Consider the following 20,225-nt stretch of genomic DNA (forward strand, 5'->3'; position numbering starts at 1 on the left):
GCACCCAATCCAGAATAGCTGATCCTGCAGTGGGCTCAGCCACGAGCTGCTCTAAAAAGACATGTCACAGGCATTCTAGAAACTGCCCCTCTTGGAATCAGCACCAACCTGATTTTCCCAATCTACCTGAACATTGAAATCCCCCATGACTACTGTAACATTGGGCATGCATTTTCTATCTCCCGTTATAAGTTGAAGCATTCTTACTACTGTTTGGGGATCTGCATACAACTCCTATCAGGATCTTTTTACCCTTGCAGTTCCTTAACTCTATTGATAACGATTCAACACCTTCTGACCCTGTATCATCTCTGCCTAATGATTTGGTTTCATTTTTACCAACAGAGCAACAACATCCCCTCTGCCTACAATGTGACATTAAGTAGCTGGCCTTAATCTTCTTTCAGCCATGATTCACTGATGCCCACAACATCACACATGCCAATCTGTAACTGTGCTATGTTCATCTACCTTATTCAGTACACTGCTCGCATCCAGATGTTAAATAGTTAAATTAAATAAGTAGTGCAAAGAAATAGACATGGGTTCAATGTCCATTCAGAAATCATATGGCACAGCAGAGAAAGCTGTTCCTGAATTGCTGAGTGTGTGCCTTCAGGCTTCTATGCCTCCTTCCCGATCGTCGCAATGAGAAGAGGGTGTATTCTGGGTGATAGGAGTCTTTAATGATGGACGCCGCTTTTTTGAGGCAGCACTCCTTGAAGATGTCCTGGTTACTACGGAGGCTAGTGTCAGTGATGGAGCTGACGAATTTAACAACTCTCTGTGGCTTACTTTGATCCTGTGCAGTAGCGCACTTCCTCCTCCGCCCCCGCCCCCCCATAACAGACAGTGATGCATCCAGTTAGAGTGCTCTACATTGTACGTCTGTAGAAATTTTGGAGTGTTTTTGGTTACATACTAAATCTTTTCAAACTCCTAATGAAATATAGCTGCTGTCTTGCCTTCTTTGTAGCTGCATTGATAAATTGGGTCCAGGTTAGCTCTTCAGAGATACTGACACCCAGGAACTTGAAATTGCTCACTACGTAAGCAGAGATACTGCAACAACAAGGAATTGTCTGAAAACAGTAGTCTCATTTATGCACAAAATTTAAAACAATACACTATTCACATTCTTCAGGAAAGCAAATGAATGACCTTCTGCTCGACAGCAACTCCTATGTCACGTGGATATTTCGGAGCACCTCAATCACAAAATTATTCGCAACATGAATCTCTAAGGTAAATTTGAACACAAGGCTTTGAACTATTGATTAAGGAAGCTGTCTTCATGAGGGTGGTTGAGGGAGAAATATTGTTTGAGTCACTGTATGAAGAGCAACGTGTGCACAGAGGGATCAGACGAAAGACACTGTACGCTGGTGTAAACTACATTCAGGAGTTGTAAAACTAGACTTGAAAACATAACTGTGAAGTTTGAATTCTTGTAGAATAATACTAACATATATTTTGTTGGCACTTTGATTCAAGCTTGATCTCAAATGTGAGTTCCTTAGAGGCTGAGATAGGATAAATTGGTTCATCTATTACTCTATGATGTACCAGTCATCGTGGGTAAAGCCCTCACAACCACTGAGTACGTGAAATATTGTTGCAGGAAAGCAGCATCTATTATCAGGGACATTCACCACCCAGGACATGCTCTCTTTTTGCTGCTGCCTTCAGGAAGCAGGCACAGCAGCCTCAGGACTCGCACCAGGTTCTGGAACAGTTACTACCCCTCAACCATTAGGCTCTTGAACCAAAAGGAATAACTTCACTCAGCTTCACCTGCTCATCATTGAAATGTTCCCACAACTATGGACTCACTTTCAAGGACTCTTTGTCTCATGCTCTTGATATTTATTACTTATTTGTTTATTATTACTCCTTCTTATATTTGTACAGTTTGTTGTCTTCTGCACTCTAGTTGAATGTCCTAGCTGGGCAGTCTTTCAGTGATTCTGTTGTAGTTAATATTTTATAGATTTATTGAGTATGCCCATAAGAAATGAATCTCTAAGGTTGTATATGTTTAGATACATGTACTTTAATAATGTAACTTACTTTGAACTCAGGAAAGCTTTAGATTGTGTGTCATCTAACAGACCATTGCATACATAGGTGAATCGAGTTAGGTATGGCAAAGCAGAGTAAAGTGCTACAGAGAAAATGGAGAGCAGCAGATAAATCAAGTGCAAGAGTCACAACGAGGTAGATTTGGAGATCAAGATTTCATCTTTTAGTGGCTAAAATATTAAACAGTTGTTCCCCCATTGTAAAGCCTGCATAGTTCATTTGACCTTGTGCAGAAGGCCTGACATGACTGAGGATATGGAGTAATTATTGGAGAAAATAAGATTACATTATTAAATCTAAAATCTAACAATACTGAATCTAATACTCCAAATCTTGCCACTGTTATAGAAATGGTCAGAGAAATATTGGACACTGCAGTCATTGGCCGATTCAAAGGTGGTGACAAGTCAGCATATAGGAGGGAAACAGATAGTCTGGCTGAGTGGTGCCATAACAACCCCTCATGCATTGTTAGCAAGACCAAGGAGCTGGTTATTGACTTCAGAAGGAGGAAACCAGAGGTCCATGAGCCAGTCCTCATTAGGAATCGGAGGTGGAGAGGGTCAGCAATGTAAATTCCTCACTGTTATTATTACAGAGGACCTGTCCTGGGCCCAGCACATAAGTGCAATTACAAAGAAAGCATGGCAGAGCCTCTACTTTCTTAGAAGCTTGTGAAGACTTGGCATGACATCTAAAACTTCGACAAGCCTTTACAGGTATGTTGTGGAGAGCATGTTGACTGGTCGCCTCATGATCTGGTATGGAAATACCAAATCCTTGAATGAAAAATCTTACAAAAAGTAACGGATACAGCCCAGTCCATCACAGGTAAAGCCCTCCCCACCGCTGAGCATGTCTACATGGAACGCTGTTGCAGGAAAGCGGCATCCATCATCAAGGAACCCCACCACCCAAAGCATGCTGTCTTCTCGCTGCTGCATCACAAAGGTACAGGAGCCTCAGGACTCGCACCACCAGGTTCAGACACAATTATTACCCCTCAACCATCAGGCTCGTGAACCTGTGGGGATAACTTCACTTGCCCCATCTCAGATTCTGGAAACCTTGAGGAACACACACAAAAAGCTGTAAGAATTGAAAAGGTCAGGCAGCATCTAAGGAGAGAAAACAAACAGTCAATGCTACAGGCTGGGACTCTTCATCAGAACTGAAAAAGAAGGGGATATCTCTCCCAACCCACCTCTGCTTTCCATAGTAATCACTCTCTACGAGACCCCCTCGTCCACTTGCCCTTCCCCATTGATCTTCCTCCTGGCACTTACCCCTGCAAGCGTTGCAAATTTTACATCTGCCCCTACACCTCCTCCCTCTCCACCACTGAGGGTCCTAAATAGTCCTTCCAGGTGAGGCAGTACTTCACCTGCAATTGAGTGTCACCTATTGTATCCAGTGCTTCTGGTGCAGCCTCCACAGACACGAGTGAGACCCAGCACAGGTTGGGGAACCGCTTCAGCGAGCACCATCTGCAACAGACAAGATCTCCTATGTCCAGCCATTTCAATTTGACTTCCTATTCCCACACTGACATGTCTGTTCACAGCCTCCACAATGAAGCCAAACACAGGTTGGCAGAAGATCACCTTATGTTCTGTCTGTGTAGTCTCCAACCTAATGGCATGAATGTCTGTTTCTCTAACTTTCCTCTGTTTGCTTCTACCCTTTTATGTCTCCCCATCCCCCCCCCCATTCTTTTGGGTCTTTCACCCATTCTCTTCTCTCGCACTCGTGACCTGCTCTTAAACCCCTCTGGTTTCCCACCTCTTTCCCTTTATTTCACTGTCTTATCCAAACCAGTTTCCTTCTTTTTCAGCCCTTTACCTCTTCTACCTATTCTCTCCCACCTTCTTACATCAACCCCACTCTCCCATCCTTTCATTTTCCCCCTCACCTGGACTCACCTATCAGCTGTAAGCTTCTGCCCCCCCCCACTTTTTTTCTGGCTTTTGCCCCCTTCCTTTGAGTCCTGAAAAGTACTGGCCCAAATGTTGACTGCTTAGTTCCCTCCATTGATGCTGCCTGAACTGCTGAGTTCCACTGACATTTTGCGTGTGCTTGGCGGGGGTGGGGGGGCTGGGGAGGTGGTGGTGAATGAGAGACAGATCAGGCCTGGGGAATCACAGAGCTAAGGTACAAACCCTAAGCCAGGATGCTTGCGCCCAAGCCAACTTGATTTAGATAGATAGATAGATAGATAGATAGATAGATACTTTATTCATCCCCATGGGGAAATTCAACTTTTTTTCCAATGTCCCATACACTTGTTGTAGCAAAACTAATTACATACAATACTTAACTCAGTAAAAAATATGATATGCATCTAAATCACTATCTCAAAAAGCATTAATAATAGCTTTTAAAAAGTTCTTAAGTCCTGGCGGTAGAATTGTAAAGCACTGCACAGAGACTGGCATTGTTCCAGACATGGAAATGAGCTCAGATGATCAAATGTCAATCACTGCAGGAAGTGGGACCAAAAATGGTCATTCTCACCTCTCATTCCGGATGAGGTCAACTGCACCAGGTCAAGAAGTAAGCAGCATTACCTCACTGAATTTCTAGACAACAGACCTGTGAATTGCAATAGCAATTTTCATACTTTTCAAATTGCATTGCATACAGTCCGGGTTAATCCACTGCCTCACCCCAACACACAGGTCTGAGAGTTTACTTCCCAACATTTCCCTTTGTTTACTTCACACAGTCAAATCCAACAGAAGCTCTGGAATTCCCTTCCTACACAACCACTACCTTGCCTCGTATCTGTCAACTACAGAAATCCGTGATACGAGCTCACTCCTGCAGCACCAATGGCCCAGCCCAGCATGTGTGGACACTTACATAAAAAGCAACACACACAAAATGCTGCTGCATTCCACCAGCATCTGGTGTGTGTTGCTTGAATTTCCAGCATCTGCAGATTTCCTCATACTTACATAAAAAGCTGCTTTCCTGGAGACCATCTATAATTGGTCTTTAATCTGTACAGCGCAAGTAACCTGTTCGACTAAACAATTGATATATGAAATTAAATCAAACAAGGGAAATATGCAGATGCTGGAAATCCAAGCAACACACAGAAAATGCTGGAGGAACTCAGCAGGCCAGGCAGCATCTACGGAAAAGAGTACTGTGGACGTTTTGGGCCGAGAGCCTTCATCAAGTCCTGATGAATGGTCTTGGCCCAAAATGTCAACTATACTCTCTTCCACAGCTGCTGCCTGGCCTGCTGAGTTCCTCCAGCATTTTGTGAGTGAAATAAAAACATCGAGATGTTGGTGTTCCAATATTAGATCACTGCCCTCTTATAAAAATATCTTTTGTTTTGAATACTCACAAGCAGAAACACCCATCTTATCATGCCTTCTTAGGTTTGTATGTTTCATCCCCTATCTTTTCAAAGGAGAAGACAGTTTAACTTGTTTTGCTATTTCTAGGTGCAGCCTTAACAATACCCTGTACGCATGGAACAGTATTTTTAAACTCCAATCCCTTTGTAATTTGCTTTCAGAACTATGTGCTGCACCTCAGTACTACAAGGCAACACAGGTTAGTGCATTGCTTTATAGATTTCACTGATCAGGGTTCAGTTCCCACTGTACGTTCTCCTCATGACCGTGTGGGTCTCTTCAGGCTGCCCTGCTTTCCTCCCAGATTCCAAAGATGCACGGCTAGGGTTACCGAGTTACAGGCATGCTATGTTGCCACCAGAAGCGTGCTGACACTTGTGGGCTGCCTCCAGCACAATGCTTGGACTGTGTCGGCCGTTGACACAAAACAGCGCGTGTCTCTGACGTTTCAATGTACACATGACAAACAAAGCTAATCAGTTAACTTTATCTTCTCAGCTGATGTTTGAATCAATAACTCAGGCAAAGTAATCCAAGATTCATTTAGTATTCTGATACCTGCTAAAAAATATGACACTTCCAAGCACTAAGGAGTTTACGTTGGTTTGAATGTTACACTGATTTCTCAACAGCCTCTCTAAATCAACAACTTGCGCTAAGTGCGGATTTTTCAATATTAGACATCAGTGTTCTGGTCTTCCTGTTGGCGCAGAGTTCTGCCCCGATCACAACCTGACACTGATTCTCTCTGTGTCTCATACAGCAGATCTCACTGCTCCGGTGCTTGGTCTGGAAAGCAGGGAAAGGGATACTGGAGAGACGGTGGTGACAGTGCACACAGGCAGGCATGCATGAGTATTGCCATGAATGGTATTGGTCAGGGGTGAGGGAACAGGGAGTGAGAGAAGTATGGGTTCGATGGGCCAACTACAGACCTTTCAGGGACTGAGCCTGTGGCAGTGGGCTTGTGCGGCCTACTACATTTTGGAATTGCCTCAACCAGCCTGGAGGTAAGAGGGAGGAAAGCACCCTAGATCCTCAAATCTAAACCATCAGTGCCAGGTTTTCCAAAAGAATGATAAGAACAGGAGCCACTAAACATACACAGAATGCTGGAAAAACTCAACAGGTCAGGCAGCATCTATGGAGAGGAATAAATACACTGTTTGTTCCTCTCCACTGATGTTGCCTGACCTGCAGATTTCCAGCAGCATTTTGTACGTGTCATTCTGGAGTATTAGCATCTGTAGAATCTCCTGTGGTATGAAATGTGTTTTCAGCTACATTGTCCTCTAGAAAAAAAGCATTCCAACAGGCATTCATGATGGCTTTTAATTAAAAGTCAATTTTATTTTGCAATTTTTGAAGTGGATCCTAAAATGCAGGTAAACCCTTACCACTTGGGTCTTAAAGATGCTGTGGCGAAAAGCAAAACCAAGGGACTGAAACTGGATTAGAGGAACTGAAGTCTGATTAAAAGCCTTGTTCCTTTGCACAACTACTTCCTTCCTTCCTTCAAAGTTCCAGTCCCTGATTTCAAAGAGCCAACCTTCATTAGACTTTTGATGTCCCTACACTGCAGGTCCTTTATCAACATGGCTCTTCAGACAGCTCCTAAGGAGATGCATGCAGCAGGGGCAAATGATGGACCATTGCCTTTTATATCCCCTCCCCCCATCATTTTTAATTTCCTGTGGTGGTTGGGGGGGGGGGGAGCAGTTCTTAAAATCATATGATCACAACCATTTTGGGAAATGATTTTTACTGGTCAGGTAAAATACAAATTCCAGGAACCTTCCTTTCCTCTCCAAACACTTCATAGACTTTAATGTTGCTTGTCACTAATGATTTTGATTCTGAAGCAACTGCTTACATAAACAATTCAATTCAAAATAATTGACAACACTTTACTTAAAGACATTCAAAGACATTTTTCTTTACATTTAATAGCAAGCGATTAGCGACTTAATCAAGTCGTGTAGACAAGGGATTCATTTCTAACAATTAGTAAACTCACCTGGCACTCAGCTGTCCTATTTTGACAGAAGTATCAGCCATTATTTTACTATGAATGATGCTGGTGATGCAAGGAATCCCAACTGACTGACTAAATGTGTCCTTTCACATGCCCTGATCTCAGGATGAGAAATGCTCCCATGCGTGATTCTACACATGCAGTTATTGAGAACAGCAAAGAAAGCAATAGATGAATGAATTACAGCAGGATATGGACACGGTCGAGGTAGGAGGCATTAGATTCTGCGTTTTCTTAATTTACTTTTCAGCTGGTTCGACACAGCACAGTGGGCAGAAGGGCCAGTTTCTGTGCTGTACTGTTCTATGTTTAGATGAATGATTGGGGCTTGGATCAAGGAAGTGTGAAATCACTTCTACACTATTCCATGGAGATGTGAAACAAATGCAGCAACCACATTTATTAGCTTCAACTAAACGCCAGTGAAACCTTTTATACTTAATCTATTGAGCAGCTAATCAAATTCCAAAACTCCTGGACAAAGACACTAACAGTGCACTTGTTTATTGTTCATTAAATGAAGTCAAGTCCAAATGGACAATTTATGCTGGGGGGAAAAAAAATCACAGGCTACAGAATGTTCTCTGATCTGGGAATACAGGCGCGTTGAGAAATTATGTTTCATCATTTGTCTTGTATACCACCTGAACCTCCCAGGCAGATATCCCTTACCAAGGCAACAGCAACCTATATTTAACTTGATAAGCAGCATAACAACAACTTACTTGTTAATACAGCAACCAAGTGCACTGGCTTAGCAGTTGATTGCGAGCTTCCGATCAGGAGAGTAATCAAGTAGTAGATTCCATGGTAAGAAGCATTGAAGACTACAGGAGGAGGGAGTGTATGGTTGAAGTCCTTGAACTGGAGTTTATAACTAGTCAGGTTAACAGACTGTGTTATCTTCACATAATACAAAGAGGATCCATTGGTCACATCTGATGGCTGGAGTGACACTATGATTTGGTTGTCATCACTAACGGTGGCAGAGATCGCAAAGGCACTCTGGGTGGAAAGAACAGAAAATTACCAAGGGAATGAGAAGAGTAAGTACGAAAGTGAAACAAGAAAAGCTTTCTCATCATTTGACATACGAGCAAGCGTAGAAATTCATCCGTCTACACAGTTAAAGGAAAATACAAACACTGGGCAAATACTGAGTCCCTGGAAAAAGAAGTTCAAGTTTGAGTTTACTGTAATGTAAATATATGAACAGGTGCAATGAAAAACTTGCTTGCAGCAGCAACACAAGCGTATGGTACCATACAAGCAGCTTTCACAAGAAAGTGATAAATTAAACATAAATGTAATTCAGATGGAATTACTTTCAGAGAATGTGCAAGAAGTGAAAGGGATCAGCAGAAAATTCACAAGCTTTAAGGCAGTCTGCTACACATCAGATACATTCAATGAACTGGAAAATCCATGTTATGAACTTGAGCCTTGTACCAGGGATATACTGCAGAGGAGAAATTCTAATATCGATTCATTCACTAAAATATTTGCTCTTACCAATATCATGTGCATTTTCAGGTCAGAAACTGTGCTTTAATTAAGATAAGACAAAGAGTTTTAAAAATCCATTAGAACGTAGTACAGACTAGAAATGCACATGTAGAATATAAAGCTTCTTTTTGATATTAACACTAATGATAATGAGTTACTTTGAGTGAGAAACATGTTTGCAATGATTTCCAGATCTAATCAGTCCGCCGCACAGGAGTAGGCAGGCAACTTTGGTCACAATTTGCACTTGCTATTTCACACATTCACATATTCTTGGAATTCTGCATGCAACAATACTTTAGAGCACTACTGTTAGGCCACTTTGTTCCGCGGTGCACCCATAGCGATTGTCCTAAGAGCAAGGTTTTATTAGCACAGACTTTCACTTCAGCTTGGAGACCTCACTTATTTTCTCACTTCCTTCAGCATCCTCAACCCTCCCCACCCCCCAAAACTGCACTAACTCCACCTCCACTACCCAAAGGCCTCACTTCCCAGTCTGATCCCCTTTCGGTCCCCAACGCAGAGTCCTAGAGCAAGTCATCACAGAAAGAAGCCCTTGCCCTAGCAAGTCCATACTGACCACAGTGTCCACACAATTAGTCAAAATTTCCCAAATTCTCCCTATATCCTGCTTTTCCATGTACTGTATTTATCTAAGTGCTTCTTAAATGAATCTATTGTACCTGCCTGAACCACCTCCTCTGGCAGTTCATTCCATATACTCACCACCTTCTATCTAGAAAGTGTTTCCCTGAGCTCCCTTTTAAATCTTTCCTCCCCCGTTCTAACCCTCTGCCCCCTTGTTTTAGATTCTCCTCCCCTGGAGAAAGACTGTTGCTATCCCCCTTATCCATGCCTCTCATAATTTAAACATTTCTGTAAGGCACCCCTCATTCTGCATTAAAGACCAGCTTCGCAAACCCCTCCCTATAACTCAGGGTTTCTAGCCCTGGCACCTCCCTTGTAGATCTTCTTTTCACTCTTTTCCGTTTAATCACACCTTTCTATAATTGGGCAACACAAAAGTGTACACAATACATTAAGTACTTATACAATGTCCCTATCCTGTCTTCTATACGTACTCAATCCCTGACTCATGAAGGCCAATGTTCCCGATGCCTTTCTTATCACCCTGGGTCTATTTGTGACACGGCTTTCAACACACTATGCCCTTGCAGTCTCAGGACTTCCTGTTCTGGTACTCTCCCTACTGGAACTGGAATGTCATTGTCCTGTCACACACGCCAACACTCAGTGAAAAGCTCATTCTCCACACTGTTCATACAGGTCAAATCATTACACCGTGCATTGAGGTAGACCGATGTAAAGCTACAACAGAATGCAGAATAAAGTGTAGTGCAGCTAAACAATAAGGATGGAAGATCATAACAAGGTAGATTGTGAGGCCACGAGTGCCCTACCATTCATAATACAAGTCTTACACTGGTTTGACTTACCAAAATGCATCATCTCACACTTCATTAACTTTGCCTCCAACTTTCACCCTGCCCTCAAATTTACCTGGTCCATTTCCGACAACTCCCGCCCCTTTCTTGATCTTTCTGTCTCCATCTCTGGAGACGGCCTATCTACTGATATCTACTATAAGCCTACAGACTCTCACAGCTACCTGGACTATTCCTCTTCCCACCCTGTCTCTTGCAAAAAGGCTATCCCCTTCTCACAATTCCTCCGTCTCCGCCGCATCTGCTCTCAGGATGAGGCTTTTCATTCCAGGAAGAAGGAGGTGTCTTTCTTTTTTAAACAAAGGGGCTTCCCTTCGTCCACCATCAACTCTGCTCTCAAACGCATCTCTCCCATTTCCCGCACATCTGCCCTCACCCCATCCACCCGCCACCCCACTCGGGATAGGGTTCCCCTTGTCCTTACCTACCACCCCACCAGCCTCCAGGTCCAACGTATAATTCTCCGTAACTTCCGCCACCTGCAACAGGATCCCACTACCAAGCACATCTTTCCCTCCCCTCCTCTTTCTGCTTTCTGCAGGGATCACTCTCTATGCGACCCCTGTCCATTTATCCCACCCATCTCTTCCCACCGATCTCCCTCCTGGCACTTATCCTTGTAAGCGGAACAAGTGCTACACCTGCCCTTACACTTCCTCCCTCACCACCATTCCGGGCCCCAGACAGTCCTTCCAGGTGAGGCGACACTTCACCTGTGAGTCGGCTGGTGTGGTATACTGCATCCGGTGCTCCCGGTGTGGCCTTTTATATATTGGTGAGACCCGATGCAGACTGGGAGACCGTTTCGCTGAACACCTACGCTTGGTCTGCCAGAGAAAGCAGGATCTCCCAGTGGCCACACATTTTAATTCCAAGTCCCATTCCCATTCTGATATGTCTATCCATGGCCTCCTCTATTGTCAAAATGAATCTAAACTCAGGTTGGAGGAGCAACACCTCATATACCGGCTGGGTAGCCTCCAACCTGATGGCATGAATATTGACTTCTCTAACTTCCGTTAATGCCCATCCTCCCCTTCTTACCCCATCCCTGACATATTTAGTTGTTTGCCTATTCTCCATCTCCCTCTGGTGCTCCCCCCCCTTTCTTTCTCCTGAGGCCTCCCGTCCCATGATCCTTTCCCTTCTCCAGCTCTGTATCACTTTCGCCAATCACCTTTCCAGCTCTTAGCTTCATCCCACCCCCACCGGTCTTCTCCTATCATTTCGCATTTCCTCCTCCTCCCACTACTTTCAAATCTCTTACTATCTTTCCTTTCGGTTAGTTCTGACGAAGGGTCTTGGCCCGAAACATCGACAGCGCTTCTCCCTATGGATGCTGCCTGACCTGCTGTGTTCCACCAGCATTTTGTGTGTGTTGTTGTTTGAATTTCTAGCATCTGCAGATTTCCTTGTGTTCATCTCACACTTACCTGGATTGAGATCCACTAGCCACTTCTTGGCTTATTTTCCAAATTGATTACAATCCCTCTGTAATTTACAACATCCTTCACTATCAATTAACACCTTTGGTGTCATCTGCAAAACTGGCTGATCAAGCTTCGTACATTGATATCCAAATTATTTATGCAATATAAAAAAATAACAAGAATCCTAACACCAGCCTCCGAGACACACACTAGACACTAGCTTGCACTCTGAGAATGAACACCACCCTCTGTTTCCCACCTTCAAGTCAATTTTGAATCAGCCTGACCACCTCCTCCTGGATTCGATGGGACCAGACAGACCAGCCAACCACATGGGACTTTGTCAAAGACCTTGGTAAAGTCCAAAAAGACATCAATTGCCCTACCCTCATCTATTTTTTATTATCACTTTTAAAAACTCTTAACGATTCATCCAGCATGACTTTACAACACAAAGCCATGCTGACTCCTCCAAATCAGGCTTTGTCTATCCAAATGCTGATAGATCCTGACCCTCAGAATTCCCTCCTGTAATTTCCTTATGGGCGTAACATGGAACTGTAACAGGTAACGTTTTATAATCATCAGTAAATAATCCATCTCTCGCCGAGGAAGACTGAAATCGTCGAGGCAGGTGCAGAGGGTGAGCAAGTGTTCAGCATTGTTTACCAGCCTCTTGCTCACCGCTGCCAGAGGGAAGTGTGGTGGTCGTTCTCTCCCACTCGCTCGCTGCTCTCGAGGGAAGGCCCTTGCGTTCGAATTCTCTCTCTTTCCCTCGATGCTATCGGAGGATGGTGCTGAAGCAAAGTTTAATTGTTGCCGTTTGTAGATTTGTATTCTAATTCAGGTTTTGATGACGTGTTCTAGTTCCGGTCTCTCCTTTTCTTTTCCTTACTAAATTTGAGCAATTTTTGAATTGGGGCGGTATGGAGATAATGAACCCTGAGCTGAACTGAAACATGCCTTTTGATTTTGTGTTTTTTATTCTGTGTTTGTGCTCATTCTTGTCTTGCGGTTAGCACATATTTTTGCATGTGGGGGCAGGGGGGTTTGATGCTTTCTTCAACTGGGTTGGTTCCATGGTTCTTTGTCTCGAGGCTGTCTGTGGGGCAGACAAATTTCAGGGTTGTATGCTGCATACATAATTTGATGATAAATGTACTTTGAATCTTTGAATCTAAATCCAATGGCATTAATGGGAACACTGTGAATCCATCAGTATCAAGTGGATTAAAGAAATGATCAAACCAAGGGTGGAAGCTCAACACCTTAAATTCTGTCTGAGTAACCTCTAGCCTGTTGGCATGAATATCAATTTCTCCTTCTGGTAAAAAAATTCCCTTGCCCTCCCCTCTTCTTCTATTCCCCCCCCCCCCCCCCCCCCCGGCCTCTTCTTTTCTCACCTGCGTATCATCTCCATTTTCTTCCCTTTCTCCTATTGTCCACTCTCCTCTCCTATCACATCTCTTCCTCTCCAGCCCTTGACCTTTCCCATCTACCTGACGAGCCTCCTTCCCCTCACCCCACCTTTTTATTCTGTTATCTTCCCCTTCCTTAAGACAGGTCTTGGCCCGAAACGTCCACTGTTTATTCATTTCCCTAGCTGCTGCCTGACCTCCTGTTCCTCCAGTATTTTGCCTCTGTTGCTTTGGATTTCCAGCGTCTTCAGAATTTCTTGTGCTTCTGAAGATTAATACTGGATGGCTTATATATTGCACAATAATAACGGATGTCTTGGGGTCAGAGACAGTTGAGAAAAGACAGAAATTTCTTGTGCGAGCGTAATGAGCTGAAGAGGTTGACAGGTTTACAATAGCTGGCATAATGTGGCCAAAACTAACACTATCTTCTTCAATGGCAGGAAAATTACTTTGCAAATTAGTGACTCTTAATGAATAATGCATGATGTTTTGTTCCTTTGTTCGTGTATTTAAATACAAATCAACCAGTGATGGTTCAACTTCCTTAATCGCAATCTAGAAAAGAAATCTTCATGTTCTACTTGGCAGTAAATCATAAATAGAACTCTTTCTAAGCACGATAATTGTTAAATGCTCCTGCACTTCCAATTTTCATCTTAAAAATAGAGCAGAGAAAGCATACTGCAATTACAGTACGACAATGAAATCATTAATATAAAGCAGGTAAATGTAGTAGCATTTCATCAAAGTACTGAGTTTTCAACAAGACTCCTCAAGCCTGTTCTGCTTCCCAGTGTGATCCTGTGCCTTCTGTTATCTGACTACTCCCCTTAGCAGCATGAATCCACAAACCATTTTCTGAGTCCTACTTAATGACACCTCATCTTCCACTCCCTGAAAAATAACAAGAGTGAGAAGTTATTACTGCTTATTGCTTTGTTATGGTTGGGTCCCTCGGTAGTTGCATGAACTAATCCTTGAATGCTTGGCATTTTGATCTTCCAGCTAAGATCATTAACAAAAGCCTACAAAGGCATCTGCAGCTGAACGTTGGGAATTCAAACGTCTCTTTTGACTCCAATCAAAATGATTTGGATGGTAAATTTATTTAGGAGGGACAGAAAAGCAAGCAGCGATTTTCAGATGTCAGACCCAAGATGATTACAACTCCCTTGCAAGCAGCAAAGGTGCAATGAAAATGAGGCCCAGAGGGACGTGGAGGGAGGGGATGTAAAAAATTGACAAGTATTCTTTCAAAATAGACACAGGAGATTCTGCAGATGCTGGAAATCCAGTGCAGCACACAAAATGCTGGAGAAACTCAGCAGGCCAGGCAGCATCGATGGTGAGAAACAAAAGTCAACATTTCAACCATTGACTGCTCATTCCTCTCCACTGATGCTGCCTGATCTGCAGAGTTGCTCCAGCATTCTGTCTGCTGCTAATTTAAAACAGATATTAGTGCCTGCACACCTCACTCGAGCACCCGGTAACTCGTCCTACTGAAAGACACTTGCCCACATCAGCTTGTTACAGCTCTCTCTCTCTAGTAAAAAGTAAAAACATAAAAATTAAGTTTATAAGTTTATTTATTACCAAAGTACATGTATGTCACCATATACTACCCTGAGTTTCATCTTCTTGCTGACATACTCAGTAAATCTATAATAGAATAATATCCATAACAGAATCAATGAAAGATCACACCAACTTGGGTATTGAACCAGTGTGCAAAAGGCAACAAACTGCAAATACAAACAAACAAACAAACAAATAACTAAATAAGCAAGCAATAAATATTGAGAACATGAGATGAAGAGTCATTGAAAGCGGGGCCAAAGGTTGTGGCAACATTTCAATGATGGGGCAAGTGAAGTTGAGTGATGTTTCCCATTTGGTTCAAGTGCCTTATGGGTGACGGCTAATAACTGTTCCTGAACCTGGTGGTGTGAATCCTGAGACCCCTGTACCTTCTTCCTGATGGCAGCAGTGAGAAGACAGCATGGCCTGGGTGGACCCGGTCTCTGATGTTGGATGCTACTTTCCTGCGACAGCATCTCGTGTAGATGTGCCCTATTACCCGCGATAGAGAAGGCTGTATCCAGTAGTACAATGACACTAATTCTATTTCCTACTTAACCAACCAACTCATTTTGTGTGACTTTCAGGCAAGAGTTAACAATCTTAAAATATGCTATCAATGAAGCCACTTAATTAAAATATTACTTGAAGATACAAGAAGGTGTCATGCAGTACCGCTCATGGCAAATCAAATCAATGTCTTGTGAACATGGAAACATCACTTCGACATCTGATGAAGAAAAAGTCCTATACTTATTCTACATAAACCCTGTACAAGGGACTTGTTTCAAATTCATGTGCTGCTGAGAGTTTACACAGAAGGCCTAGAGGGTTGCACCAATGCCATTGTTGAGTTACTGAAAGATTGTGGTCAATACATTAGTCTGATGAATCAAATGAACAAAAGAAAAGCAAGCCCATTGCAACAATTACATTCTGAGCAAGGGCCTGAATCCCAGCTTAAAATGATTCACGCAAGTTTGGCATGTCCACATACCATCTCCAGTAAGGAACAGTACAATATGCAGACATAGAAGAGCCTGGGTTAATACTGTGTTGGATACCCAAAAGTGAGGGATCTCAAATCTAAGCTCTAAAAATTGGTTAAGTGCATTGGGAGCACCAGTTAGGGTGTTCAAAGCAGCTACTGCAGAAATAAAAATATCAAAGATAAGACAAAACTTAATTACGATATCAAATGTCTACAACTGGTTGGACTGTCGTGGAAATCTTATTTGCCAATCTTCCAGAAGCAATCCTCTCTGAGCCAAGAGTTTATTGTTTTTCCTCAACAAGACTAATGAGAAATTGCTTCATATAAAATGATCCAAACTGGCATGTACAGCTTTGCCGAGACTTTGTAGCAGGCACCTGTGTTTCAGCTGCTGATTTAGTTTTTCTAATCTGTTTACACTTACAGCCAAAAACCCTGCAATGAATCTCATAAATATGTATTGTGACATATATGTACTTTGATAATAAATTTACTTTGAACTTTGAAAAGCCGACGCTGCCAAATTCCCTTCTAATGATTCTTTCCTCTCCCCCATCTAACTCAATGATCTAATAACAAAATTGCTTTCTGCAAAATGCTTCTTTCCAGGACCTAGTGACCTATAGTCAGAGTTAATTTGAGAGGAAAAAGTCAAGGGAGGCATTTTTAAACAGGATCCTCCTGATATTTAAAAGGCTCTTTAATTAACAGATGATTCACCTTCTGTAGTAAAGGAGAGGAACTCACCGCAAGATTGCTGTTGTGTACTTGGGGCATCTTATTTTAACGGTATGCTGTGCCCTGAATATAATGAATCACTAACAGAGCTAAGCGTGTTGTTTATCCCACTTTGTCTGCGCTCAAACTCCAAGACATACGAGGGGTGATTGGTTAGTTCGTGGCCTAAAGACATACGAGGGGTGATTGATTAGTTCGTGGCCTAAAGTAGAAGGAGTTAATTTTAGAAAACCTAGCACATTTATTTTTCCTACATTTACACACTTAGTCCAGTGGTTGTAGAGCATACGGATCCCTTCTTTGTAGAAGCCTGCATCTTAGACTGCCAGAAGTGGTCCACAGCATGGGCAATTGATAAGTTTGTGGCCTATGGTAGAAGGAGATGAGTTACTAACTTCAAACTTTCTGCATAATCACTCACAAAGAGTTGAACTGCACGTGCATGTAGCAAGAGCTGTATAACTCATCTCTACCTTGGGCCACAAACTTATCAATCACCCCTGCTGTGGACCACTTCTACAAAGAAGGGATCCGTATGCTCCACGGCCGCTGGACTAAGTGTGTAAATGTAGGAGGGGACTATGCTGAAAAATAAATGTGCTAGGTTTTCTAAAATAGACTCTTTCTACCTTAGGCCATGAACTTATCAATCACCCCTCATAGTTGACTTGTTCACTAAAGGTGGTGATGGGCCTTATAGTCAATGCACACAAGTCCAGGGTCCTCCATCAATCTTCCCCCATTACCCACGGTCAAACTAATTTTACAGCAACCACCAGCCACCTGTCAATGAGGACAATGAGCCAGCACCAGCGTTTAGTCAATGGAGGCAAAGTGTATTTGAGGATTAGAACCTTGAATCCAACACAAAATTCATGTTCTGCCAGCCAGAAGAGGTTCCTGCCTTCTCAAATTCCTCCACAAGACAGACCGCCAATGGCAGATGCCTCGAGGGAGTGAAAAACCACCTGCAATGTTGCCTCTTTAAAATCCAAGTGAAGCTAAATCCCAGATAAGCAAACCCGTGTCAGCATCCTCTCCCAAATGAAGACCTTCAGTCATATACAGTTGGCCACATTGTTCCCAAGACCAACAATGGACTCACAGACAGACACTATACCCAGCTCTGTCATATAAAATGATCAGCAGTTAAGATTCAAAGACATGCTCTAAAGTTACTTGCAATGCTCCTGGGTACCTCAGGAGTATGACTACTCGCAGTAAAGATGGGAAAACTGAGAACCTCGTTTCCATGTACCAAGAATGCACAGCAGCCACGTGTAAACAGTAGGAGTGGAATACCTTAAAACTTCTTCCTCAGCCAGCCTACCAACTAGGTCCTACTTCATCTGTGAAACCATAAGTCATCATAGAGGTTTTCAGAGCCTTACCAGGTAGTCCATCAAGGCCTGTCGCCTTGCAAGAATTCACCCTCTTTAAGGACAGCTAGATTGCCTGTCTCTAAGACAGAGGTCACAGGGTCACTGGGTGTTGCAGGAATCCTCATAGCTGTAGTTTTATTCTGCTTTTCAAAATGAGCATAAAAGGCGTTGAGCTCATCTGGGAGTGAAGCATCTCTGCCATTCATGGGGTTGGGTTTCACTTTGTAAGAAGTAATGGCCTGCAAACCCTGCCAGAGTTAATGCTGCCTCCAACCTCACTCGGAATTGATCCTCAGCTCTTAAAATAGGCCTCCACAAGTCATACCTGGTTTTCTTGTCCAGACTTGGGTCACCAGACTTGAATGCCACAGATCTCGCCCTCGGCATACTACAAACATTCTGGAACATTCTGATTCGGGTGTGTACAGTAAGGAATGTATGCAAGGAAGTTTCAACACATTCCCCTCGAATAAAACCTCTCCCACTGTATTCCCGTGTTGCTGGTTTGTTCAGAGGTCATAACCTAATCGGACATTAATGAAGTCAGAGATAGTACTTGTGCACAGTTCTAAATGTGCCAAAGGTCCCCACCGTTAAACCAACCCGAAGGAGGACAATGAAAAGAGCAAGCCCATCAGCCAATACAAGAAAACTTTGCAATTCGTGTTTATAAAATCACCCTCACACCCTCAAACCAATCACTTAGAAAAGATTGGTTTCTATTATGTCTTCTTTCCTTTTGCAGTTCATGATTACCAGAAGTAACACAAAACAGACTTATTCATTCGTATTAGGTGAGGTATTAGCACTGTTTAATTAAATCATCTCAGTTGACACACCAGAATGTTGATGTAAAAACTGTGAACTCTGTCGCTGTTATTTTTGCCATGTGCAAGTGTAGTACAATAATTTATTTTCCATTAATAAAAGGCAGTTTAACCAACAGTTCTCTCACATTTATTTACAATATCCCCTCCACATAATTTTGCAGGAATATTATTATTCAATCTTATAGGGTTATCAGGGCACTGGGACACTGGATTTCAGTGCAATTTGCACAAACTGCCTGTTATTAGCACCTTTGTCTCTAGCCAGGAAATCCCTTTACAGAATAGTCAATATTTACTGCAAAACACACAAAATGCTGGTGGAACGCAGCAAACCAGGCAGCATCTATAGGGAGAAGCACTGTCGACGTCTCTTACTATCTTTCCTTTCAGTTAGTCCTGACAAAGGGTCTTGGCCCGAAATGTCGACAGCGCTTCTCCCTATAGATTCTGCCTGACCTGCTGCATTCCACCAGCATTTTGTGTGTGTTGCTTGAATTTCCAGCATCTGCAGATTTCCTCGTGTTTGCTTAATATTTACTACATACTATTTTTCAACATTAAGCCATGACTTCTAAATAAGCAAGCAAAACGATCTGAAGACCAAAAAAGGATTGGCAGTTGCTAACCTTAGTAATACGTCAAATTGACATCAAAAGAAACAACACCAACAACTATTTTCCTTTGTACCACATATGCCGACAGCCAATGAAGAGGATCTTCCTCCATTTGCTATAGATTCCAAATTTACCAAGACTAGAATAGGCATCAGCACTCCTTTCAGAATGAGGACTTACAATATATTTAGTTTCAAAGCCAACGCTCACCATAGCCTACATTATATTCCATTAACTTTTGAGATATAGTCAGTATTAACATGACAGCATTACTGCCTTTATACATATTAGGAGTCAATCCTCATTGAGAATTGGGCATTACCTGAGAGGTGGGATGAGTTTCCAAGTCGTTCATACCTGACCTAGTAACTTTCCGGGTAATTTATTTTCCAAGTGCCAAACGGCAATTAAGTTGAATTTTATAATTTGCAGTAGGACATGAATAGAATTAGGATTACTGGATCCATAATCACAGTACCTGCTTCATCTCAGTCTGTCTGTTTCACACACTACAACACCACTGAGATTTCTCAGATGCTCGAGTAGACATAAAAGCCAAATAACAAAATTCTTGCAAACACACAGATAAATTGACTAAGCAAAATGAAATACTTCATCAGGAAGGCAGTTAAAATCCATTCTCTATTCTGCCATTAATTTGAATTAACTTTGAAAGGGATAGAGCTAGATTTAGAAACTGCCACATTTGTGTTTAAGGCATCCATCCACCTGACATCACCTTCTGACAGAAGGGCATTTTGTTTTAGGTATT

The 20,225-nt window shown here is 42.6% G+C and overlaps 1 protein-coding gene across 2 annotated transcripts in view; it reads right to left on the bottom strand.

Annotated features, from left to right (window-relative positions):
* Positions 1–20,225, bottom strand: part of ptpro (protein tyrosine phosphatase receptor type O) — a 169,101-nt gene that overhangs the window by 103,021 nt on the left and 45,855 nt on the right. For both annotated transcript variants that reach the window (XM_073066200.1, XM_073066202.1), the window contains exon 2: positions 8,214–8,493. In XM_073066200.1, the coding sequence (XP_072922301.1) occupies positions 8,214–8,493 (280 nt within the window). The remainder of the gene's footprint in view (positions 1–8,213; positions 8,494–20,225) is intronic.

Source organism: Hemitrygon akajei, chromosome 14 (assembly GCF_048418815.1).
Source record: "Hemitrygon akajei chromosome 14, sHemAka1.3, whole genome shotgun sequence".
Taxonomy (NCBI): Eukaryota; Metazoa; Chordata; class Chondrichthyes; order Myliobatiformes; family Dasyatidae; genus Hemitrygon; species Hemitrygon akajei.